The sequence below is a fragment of the Centropristis striata genome, chromosome 4 (genome assembly GCF_030273125.1).
Source record: "Centropristis striata isolate RG_2023a ecotype Rhode Island chromosome 4, C.striata_1.0, whole genome shotgun sequence".
NCBI lineage: Eukaryota > Metazoa > Chordata > Actinopteri > Perciformes > Serranidae > Centropristis > Centropristis striata.
The window spans coordinates 3,611,088-3,621,833 of record NC_081520.1 but is presented as its reverse complement, the minus strand read 5'-3'; the positions used below and the strand labels follow the sequence as shown (position 1 = coordinate 3,621,833).

The 10,746-nt window shown below is 37.1% G+C and overlaps 1 protein-coding gene across 1 annotated transcript in view; it reads left to right on the top strand.

The window, feature by feature from the left end:
- Window positions 1-10,746, top strand: part of col4a4 (collagen, type IV, alpha 4) — a 47,468-nt gene that overhangs the window by 3,128 nt on the left and 33,594 nt on the right. Inside the window, exons 2-3 of the mRNA XM_059331090.1 lie at window positions 4,462-4,616; window positions 9,710-9,752. Of these exons, the coding sequence (XP_059187073.1) occupies window positions 4,570-4,616; window positions 9,710-9,752 (90 nt within the window). The 5' untranslated portion in view covers window positions 4,462-4,569. The remainder of the gene's footprint in view (window positions 1-4,461; window positions 4,617-9,709; window positions 9,753-10,746) is intronic.

Here is a 10,746-nt window from a genome sequence, read left to right as displayed (position 1 = left end):
TATTCGTTTTGTATCCTAAGTTTACGCCTTACGCCTTACTTTTGAATTTAGAAAGGGAAGAGTTGAGAGCGATGTATTTTTTCCTGAACCTTGCTCTATATGTACCCATTTTGTGTCCATATCTAATCTCATCCATGAAACCAATTCACCTATGGCTAAGCCACACCCCCAAAGGCGATGAGCCAATCACAGTGCGCATAGCTAACTCAATACACTCGGACATTCTCTGCTTCCACATCCATTGAAATGCATTGGAGTTAATCCGTTTTCAGTCGTTTTTATGTGTTTTTTCTTGAGATTTTAAGTTTAAAATGGTCAAACGGTGTGCATGGGGTACATGCAACTCTGACACAAGGTATCCCAAGAGGCTGGGCGACGGGGTGTATTTTCTACCATTTCCTAAGCCGCATCTCAACCCAGATAAGTGTTGTTTTAAGTTGTGCTGCCCAGTAGTAACTTCTGAAATGCGGCAAGGCCAATCCACCCTTATCCTTCCGTACACAGAGGACTTTGAGCCTCACTCTGGGCCTCTTGTTCTGCCATATGAATTTGGAAACAAGCTTATCCAGAAATGTAAAGGTAGATACAGGAGCAGTGATAGGTAACACATTAAAAAGAAATAACAATCTTGGCAGGACATTCATCCTGATAGTTTCTACCCTCCCAACTAAAGACAAAGGAAGCATCTCCCATCTTTCCAAGTCATCTTTGATTTCAGAAATGAGTTTATCATAATTTGCTTTATGTAACTGATTTGAGGTATGAGTCAGAATGACTCCCAAATACCTAAAGCCCCTTTTTTTACCACCTGAATTTCACCTGTCCGTCTAAGCATGCAGGCCAGCATCCTGTTATCATCATTGCTTCTGATTTCCCCTCATTAACCTTATACCCTGAAACTAGGGGTGGGCGATATGGCCCTAAAAGAATATCACAATATTGCAGGCTATTTTTGCGATAACGATATTCTTGACGATATTAGGAAATACTTAAAAAGATAGAAAATATGATTTTTTTTGTAGTCTGTACAAATAATTAAAAATCTAAAATGTAGTTTGAAGTGCAAATCTCAATAGTTGCCAAATACAAAAAAATTTACTCTTGACTCCTGAGTATGAGCAAATAATAAAAAATAACCAGTAAGGGGTTCCGGGGGCATATTTTAATGACAAACATACAATAACCTTTATTCTCCTTTACAAAATGGTAAAGGAGAATAAAGGTTATTGTATGTTTTATTTAAGGCATCTTATTTTGACAGTCTTCTTGTAAATTCTGTGGTGGATTCTCTTAACACACTGTGCTCTTATTTTGAAAGCTGCATGTGTTTAGCGACAGGGAGTAAGTAGCTTTTTGTGATTAAAACAACTTTAACCACTACATCAAGAAGTAGGAACGTTGCCAATATCATGATATGCATTTTTTTTTACCATAAAAAATATACCGATATTATCGTGAACGATACGATATGGCACACCCCTACCTGAAACCTCCCCATAGTCTCTCAGGCATTGCATAAGATGACTGTGGATTTCTTATAAACAAAAGAATGTCATCCGCGAACAGTGGAATTTTATGCATTTCGCCTCCCTCATCCATAATTCCCTCAATCTGATCATTTTCCCTTATTAACTCAGCAAGCGGTTCGATACACAGTGCAAACAAAATACGGGAGACCGGGTTTCCTTGCCTAACACCTTCTTTAAGGTTACTAATTCATCTGCCTCAGACACAGAAAGCATCGCTAAATTAAGATTTTTGAACATAACTTCCAATTTCCTTTTGTTTTGTGTTTCTTCTGGTGTATCATAAATCTTTTTATAAATTTTTTTTTAAATGCCTCAGCTACTTCTTCTGGGCGTGAGACCTCGGTCAAAGATGTCGGGTGTTTTATCTTTGGAACAATGCGGCTTGACTGCTCTTTTCTCAGTTGAAAGGCAAGTAGCCGGCTCGCTCGATTTCCCGTCTCATATTATCTTTGGCTTGTGTATCGAATCGCTCCCTCAGCTTTTCGTGTGAGGAGTTCATCCAAGGAAGTTCTACAGCAGTGATCATCAACTGGCGGCCCGCGGGCCGAATCCGGCCCGCCGAACTGTCCAATCCGGCCCGTGACTGGATTCCAAAATTGTACATCAAGGAGAAAATATCATGTGGTCCGCACTATTAAAGCTCTTACCTATCAGTAATCCCCACCATATATGACTCTATTTAATGAGGACAAACTCGCTGCACTGTTTAAATGAACATTTACTGTTTCACACAGTACTTGTTTTTGTTTGGGTTTTTTAACGTAACTTTTCCTCATGCCATTACGTAACATTGTTGGTTTTTATTTCAAAGTCTCAAGCTTCAGACTAGACTTCTCAGTACAGAAAAAAAAGGAAAACCAACTGGCATAACTTAAAATAGCATGGTATCAGAACAGAACAGGTCACAAATAATGATTGCACATCAAATAAAACGTGACTCATGAAGTGCTAAAATGCCTTCAGTTTTGTAATGACATCAATAATAAATAAACATTAAAATAATGTTATGCCAAAATTTGTTTTTTATTTCATTTTATTTGAGGGTCCGGCCCCCAGGGTGACAAAAATTCTGGCCCTCCGACAAATGTAGTTGGTGACCCCTGTTCTACAGTCTTGTAATTGCTTCAATACATTCTCATCTCTGGTCACTTTATGTCCCTGTCCTAGTCTTTTTATATCGCTTTCCAACCGTTTTTCCCTATCCATTCTCTGTTTGTTTAGTTTGACAGCATTCTCAATACACTTCCCTCTCAGCACCACCTTCGCCCTATCCCAAAGACTTGAGGGGGATACCGCTCCATTGTCATTAATTGTGAAGTATTCATCTATAGTTTGTTTTATTTGTTCTTTTATACTAGGGTCTGTTAGCAATGAAATATTCAGTCTCCAGTATTTGAAGTGCCACTCAAAACCTAAATTTAATTTCAGTTTTACAGGACCATGATCAGATAAAGTACGAGGTTCAATAACAGACTCTCTAACTTTATGCAGGCTCTGCTTTGAAATGCAAATCAGATCGATTCTACAATATGATCCATGGACCATGGACATAAAGGTGAAATCTTTTGTTGTTGGATTCTTGGCTCTCCAAACATCCACAAGCCCTAATGCTTCCAACATGTGTCAGAAGATAATTTATCCATTTTCACATTTAAAAAAAAAAGTCACCCCCCAAAATTCTGGTATCCTCTCATGACGCTGGCCGGTGTCCTCTGCCACGCCGACTCTCGTCTCCGCTTCCTCGGTTCTCTGTTCTAATTTCTCCATCCTCTGGTTCAAATCCGTGACCGACACTTCCAGTCTAGATAACGAGGCCTTGGTGTCTGCAAACGACTCCTTATTTTCTTTCCTCAACTCTCTTAACTCCCGGAGAATGTGCTCCATGTTAAATTCGCCTGCCTCGCTCGGGGAAGATGGCGTCCCTTTTTTTCCTTTCGCTTCTTCTTGCTGTTTTTGCTGTTTCCCTGCGTTCCGCGCAAGGTTATTATAGTTAACGAAAACTAATGAAATAACGAAAACTAGAATTGAAAAAACATTTTCGTTAACTGAAATAAAAATAAAAACGGGAGTTTTTAAAAAAACGATAACTAACTGAAACTGTATTGTGTGGTTACAAAACTAACTAAAACTAACTAAAATTATAGTGAAAATGTCCTTCGTTTTCGTCTTTGTCAACTTTTTTCATACATAAACCTTTTTGGTTGATATGAAATCTATTTCATCTATCTGGTTTTATGACTTAGTAAATTTATTGGGGCTGAGATGGATCAGACAAAGGAAATAAAGGAAACATTTATTGTGACCTTATTGAATCTGGCACCCAAAAAATACCCCATTACAAAAAACTAAAACTAACACTAAAACTAATAAAAACTAAACTAAAACTAAGCATTTTCCAAAAAATAAAACTAATCAAAACTAGCAAACTCACTCTAAAAACGAATTAAAACTAACTGAATTTGAAAACAAAAATTGACAACAAAATTAAAACTAAAACTAATGAAAAATCCGAAACTATTATAACCTTTGTTCCGTGTGTCTCTAACCGTGCTCATGTTAGTCTGCAGTAATTTGGGTTCACCGTCTTTCAATTAAAATGTCTTATAATTCTACAAACAGCAAAACACCACCGATTTCCAGGGGAGCCCACACTCCGTGCGTGTGTCTCAGAACATGGCGTCACTGAAAGTATTTGGATATTTTTATTATCGAATTCTGTGATTTCATCCGTTTTCTGTGCATCACAAGCAGGTTCAGATCTGTGTGGAGCAACAGAACAAAAACACCAACAGGGTGATAATAACATCCACAACAAAGGAGTCATTTTCAGTGAGAAATCCTTTCAAAATGTTAAAAAAATACAAAAAAACGGAGCCACCTTTACAGCCACCAAAAGATGTTCGTCTCACTTTGTGTCTTTGTGTCTCTGCAGGACCACCACCAGTGCCACAGCGCCCCCATTGGCTGAGAGCCGGCCGGAGGCGGAGTCAGAGTGACAGAGCCGTGCAGTGGGTGGGACTTCCTCTGAGCAGAGGACAAGATGCTGCTGACTTCCTGCTCCGCCCCCTGCAGCTACACGTGGCTCTGGTAAACAAAATCAGTTTTAGCTGATCATTATCTCTCATTGATCAGTGACAGCGATCATGAAACAGGAAGTTCTGCCATCTCCATATGAAACGTGTCTTAAGATAACTAACATACTTTTTATCTTGTAATCAGCGTGCAGGATCAAAATGTCAAGTCAGTTTTATTTATATAGCCAGTGGTGGAAAGTAACTAAGTACATTTACTCAAGTACTGTACTTAAGTGCAATTTTAAGGTACTTGTACTTTACTTGAGTGTTTCTATTTTCTCTAAATATATACTTCTACTCTACTACATTTTGAGGCAAATATTGTACTTTTTACTCCACTACATTTAGCTGACAGCTTTAGTTACTTTTCAGGTCAAGTTTCAACATAAAACATATGATCAATTTAAGGTGATTAGACTTTTTTTATTTAATCAAATCTTATAACAGTATATTAAGTACTTAAATGAGCCATATCTTTACAAAATTAAAACCCTGCTTACATAAAATCATCAATGCAAATAATGTAATAAGATATTTAGAATATATAAAACAATCTGAGTGGGTCCATTCGGCATAACAAGTACTTTTACTTTTGATACTTTAAGTACATTTTGATGCTGATGCTTTTGTACTTTTACTTAAGTAAGTTTTGAATGCAGGACTTTTACTTGTAGTGGAGTAATTTCATAGTGTTGTATTAGTACTTTTACTTAAGTAAGGGATCTGAATACTTCTTCCACCACTGCTCACATCGGCCAGGGAAAAACTCCTCAAAAAACCCTTTAACAGGGGAAAAAGGAGAAGAAACCTCAGGGAGGTGTGTTTTGTTTTAAAAAGTTGCCAAAATACGTCGTTTATTGTAGAAAGAAACTATTAAAAAAGTAATTATAGTCAGAGCTTGAACTTTCCAACAGTCCTTGAACTGATTATCTGTTTCAAAAGTTCTGTTGAAAGGTGACTAAAACGAACATTAAAATGTTGATATTTCTGTCAGAATCACTTTATTCTACATGTGTCATTTAAAACGTGTCCAAAATTAAAGGTTTTGCACTCACCAGATCCTGTTAAAAACATAAATTCTTCTAATAAATTCATAAATTCACATTCTGCTCCTCAGCAACACTGTGAAGCCATGATTGATTCTGCTGAGATGAACGGTCACCTGACAAATATTCACTGAAAATCTGTTTACACAGAGCAGAGAGGAGAGGACAGGAGAGGCTGGAAACATGACAGTACTTTAATATGCATAATATCAAACTTTTTTTTAGTAACATTCAACATTACATTACATTACATGTCATTTAGCTGACACTTTTGTCCAAAACGACTTACAATAAGTGCATTCAACCTGATGGTACTAAACTTAGACCACAGGAATCAAGTAAGTACATAACTTTAAGAGCCATCTGTAATCACTACATGAGTGCTCTATCCTTAATAAGAAGAAATAGTAGAGTAGCGGTTTTTATTTTTTAATATATACACTACTGGTCAAAAGTTTTAGAAAACACCAACTTTTCCAGAATTTAATTGAAAATTATGCAGTTTAATGTCTCAGTGTACTCTGAAATGAATGCACATTTGCAACATTTAAAATTCTTTATTGAGCATGATAGTGTTTTGAAAATAAAAAAAAGATTCAAAATCACATTTTATGTTGGACTAAAGAACTAAAAAAAAGACACAAAATGACCAAAAAAAGACACAAAATGACAAAAAAAGACACCAAAAGACACAAAATGACTAAAAAAAACACAAAATGACCAAAAAAAGACACAAAATGACTTACAAAGACATGAAAAGAATTCAAAAATGGACAAAATAGCCCAAGACTCCATAGAGTTAAGTTGTTAACCCATTTCTTGTTCCCTGAAAAAGGCCTACTTGTATAATTCTGAAATGTACATTATTTTTCTGTTTTGGTTAAGCTTACCTTTTTTTATTTACCTCTGGCAGTTCACCACTTACCTTTGTACCCTTTCAAGCTGTTCATTTGACTTGAACTGCTTGAATTTCAATAAAAAACTGGAAAAATTGGGGTGTTCTAAAACTTTTGACCGGTGGTTTATATATATAGTATATAGGTAGGCAACCATGACTTAACCGAGGTATTGTTGAAGAGGTAGGTCTGTAGACGCTTTTATCCAAAGAACAGAAGAAGCCAGAGCAGGGGGAGGGAGAGAGCGAAGGTTATGACGGACAGGTAGAGTGTCTGTCGATGAGGACAGACGATCCGCTCGGGAGAGTTGGAGCGAGAAATTGATGAAGTAGTGATCAGAGACATGAAGTGGGGTTACAGAAAGGTTAGTGGTAGAGCAGCTCCTGGTGAAAATGAGATCTAGTTGGTTGCCAGCTTTGTGAGGAGGTGGTGATGGAGTAAGAAAAAGAGCAACAAGAGCAAGATCAACACTTGTGGGCACTTGGAAAATTGTTTATATATGAAGAATTAAAAAATAACAATTTAGCAGAGAAATTTAACTTGTTTTTTTTTAATGATTTCTGTCATCCTTACTTTGTTATTCTGCACAAAGACATGTTTGAGTTGTTCCCACTTCTAGCCATGAGTGTGCTGATTCCATAGAGTTGCAGGACTTATAGGTTAAAAGATTAAAATGTAAAAAGAGCAAGAAATGGCCTGAAACGGCTTGTTGGGGTTCAGAGGGTTAAATAAAAATGCTGCACTCTGTTGTTCGAGATCATAAGATAATAACCTGTTTACATTTAGATGCACACTAATATTCCGTATCACAATATTCGTCGTCGAACAGCATGTTCTGTCAGGATATTCTGAATGGATCATTTGGATGGATAGTATTCAGGTTTTTGAAGCTTAGTGAGGACGTGTATACAGCACATTCAGACCAGCTCTGTGTGTTGGACAAAAACCAACAAGGCCAAAGAAAAGAAGGAGAAACACTCAGACTATTAGACATGGTCAAAGATTTGGAGATCAACAGGTCTTTGGATAAGAGACCTTTTCAAGAAGGTGGTTGAAGGAATGAGAGGCTCCAAAAAAAGTCCACCACTGCTTGATTACATTTTTTTTTACTCTGACACAAAGAACCATACAGACTACAGAGAAGGTTGATGACATGAAACTGGAAACTAGATTTAAGGAATACAGCGGTACAAACCTTGCCATGATATCTTATCTGGACAACATGATCTCACAGGAATCCGTGGAATAGCCACGGATTCGCTTAACACAAAATCCGTGGAATAGCCACGGAATCACTCAAATTTCCGTGAAACTGACACGGATTACGCTACAATGCAAGTTAATGACAGTCATATCCCGTGGCTATTCCAACATACAAAGTGATTATGTACATTCACTGAGTGAATATTTAGAAAATAAAACATATATTTCGCGCTAGAAATGTGATCAAAATCCATTTTTATGCAGAAACTAAGTCAAAATATTGATTTTTTTCACTAAAAATGAGAGAACTGTCCGCCATGTTTTTTGTTCTGACCGCCGGGACCTTGAAAGTCACGTGACTTGGAACAAACGTTAAAAAATATTAACTTGCATTGTAGCGAAATCCGTGTCAGTTTCACGGAAATTTGAGTGAATCCGTGGCTATTTCACGGATTTCTGTGAGACCATGTTCTATCTGGAACATGCCAAATTTAGTTTTTTTTTAGCTGGGACATGTCGATCTTTAAAGCCGCCCTCTGACCTCATGAATGCGAATCGGTTCTGTTTGTACCTGTGTGTCTCCTCTTTAAAGACTGATTACATGCATGTTTTGGCCTATTGCATATTAATATTTGTGCATACTGGGCATCCTAAACAGTCTGTGAGCTGCATAAATCGGGCATGACTGTAAAGCTGAGACTCTTGTAGATCCAATGAGCCCAATTTTCTTCATGTGTGATGATGTTAGTCAGTGAAACTTGAGCTCACTGTATGAAATGAGCTGCTGTGACCTGTCGGATAATCACAACCACATGAAACTTTACAACTCGATATATTCTCGATATTTAATAAATGGCCTAAATCAGCAGCATATGTGTTGAACAAATTATTTTTATTACAGATTTATGACATCTAATCTTGACACACAGTGCTGAGCTGCATCTGAAATTAAACAGAATAGTAGGAATATTGTAGTGATATCGGCCTTTGAGAGCATCATGTTGCGGGTATCATGTTGGGTTTTTGTAATTGTTCTACAATAATATAAGTATAGATGACAACAAATGAGACACAAACTTGTGAAATTAACATCAATTAACATTAATTCAATAATGTGCATTCTCAGTTTGCTTCAGTAGTTCATGTAGAAACACTTCAAAAATGTGTGATTGACATATAGAGTTTTAGTGCACTGCAAGGTTATTATAGTTAACGAAAACTAACGAAATAACAAAAACTAGAATTGAAAAAACATTTTCGTTAACTGAAATAAAAATAAAAACAAGAGTTTTTAAAAAAATGATAACTAACTGAAACTGAATTTTTGGTTACAAAACTAACTAAAACTAACTGAAATTATAGTGAAAATGTCCTTAGTTTTCGTCTTTGTCAGCTTTTTTCATACGTAATTCTTTTGGTAGATATGAAATCTATTTCATCTATCTGGTTTTATGACTTAATAAACTTATTGTGGCTGAGATGGATCAGACAAAGGAAATAAAGGAAACATTTATTGTGACCTTATTGAATCTGGCACCCAACAAATACCCCTTTACAAAAAAACTAAAACTAACACTAAAACTAATAAAAACTAAACTAAAACTAAGCATTTTCCAAAAAATAAAAACTAATTAAAACTAATGAACTCACTCTGAAAACTAACTAAAACTAACTGAATTTGAAAACAAAAATTGACAACGAAATTAAAACTAAAACTAATGAAAAATCCAAAACTATTATAACCTTGGTGCACTGAAACACAGCCTTCAGAAAAATTCAGCAATGCCTTGTTTGTCAGAAAGAATAACATTTATGAATTCCATAAAAGCTGGTACACTATGTAGAAGAGATTGCATCAAATTCAGAGATTTACAAGTTTAGAGTTACAAAAATGACAAAAACATGAATGTTTTGTGCCTGTAAACAAAGTCAGTGACTCAGCTGTGTGTTTCCTCCATCAGGTGCATCCTGATGATCTTGACGTTTCCTCCTGCAGCTCTCGGGGTGAGTTCATCTCTCTCTTATTTAAATCTCGCCACCTCAGGTTTCTGTTCTGGACTTTTATTGTGAAGGTGAAGAGGTTTCTCTTTTCCTTTAAATGGCTTCTTCAGTCTGCAGACGAGAAGTCCTCAGTAATCCAGTGGTTCTGTGTGCAGATTCAGATCTGGGGGAGCATTAGGCCTCGACAAAATGCTCCATCAGTGCCTGTTGTTCTTAGCAGAAAGTAAATACGTGGAACTCCTGTTGCAAAAGATCAAAAGATATGCTGCAGGAAAAATGGATAGCACATACCGTAGCACTCAGTGCACCCTAGAGGATTAAGGTCATCTCCACCGACTGGTTGAAGAGTTGGTAAAATTTTCGTCAACCAAGATTTCCTTTGATTTCCTACAGCCCACGTTGTTTGATTAAAAATCTAAAATGGAGGTTCAGAGTGTACACATCATTTTTATTGTCTGTTTAAAGGAACACTCCACCGTTTTTTCATATTAAAACATGTTATTCGGTCAAGTAAGACGAGTTGATACAGACCTCTTGCGTCTCAATGCGTGCACTCAATCGCCCTGGCGCGCGGCGCCACTTGGCTAGCACTTAGCTTAGCCCAGTTCATTCATTAGGATCCAAACAGATGGACAGTTAGAAGCGACCAAACTCCTCCACGTTTTCCCTATTTAAATACAGCTACATGAGTAGTGAAATGACCAAGTATGGCGACACAAAATAAAACGTGGTGCTTTTCTAAGCGGATAAAAAGGATAACTATAATGTATGGCGGAATAGCACTTGGGAGCACTTCGACTCGGCGCAGTAATATCATCACTCCTGAGGGGAGAAGATTTTTCAGGAGTGATGATATTACTGCGCCTCCTAATGAATGAACTGGGCTAAGCTACGTGCTATCCAAGTGGCGCCGCGCGCCAGGGCGATTGAGTGCACGCATTGAGACGCAAGAGGTCTGTATCAACTCGTCTTACTTGACCGGATAACATGTTTTAAT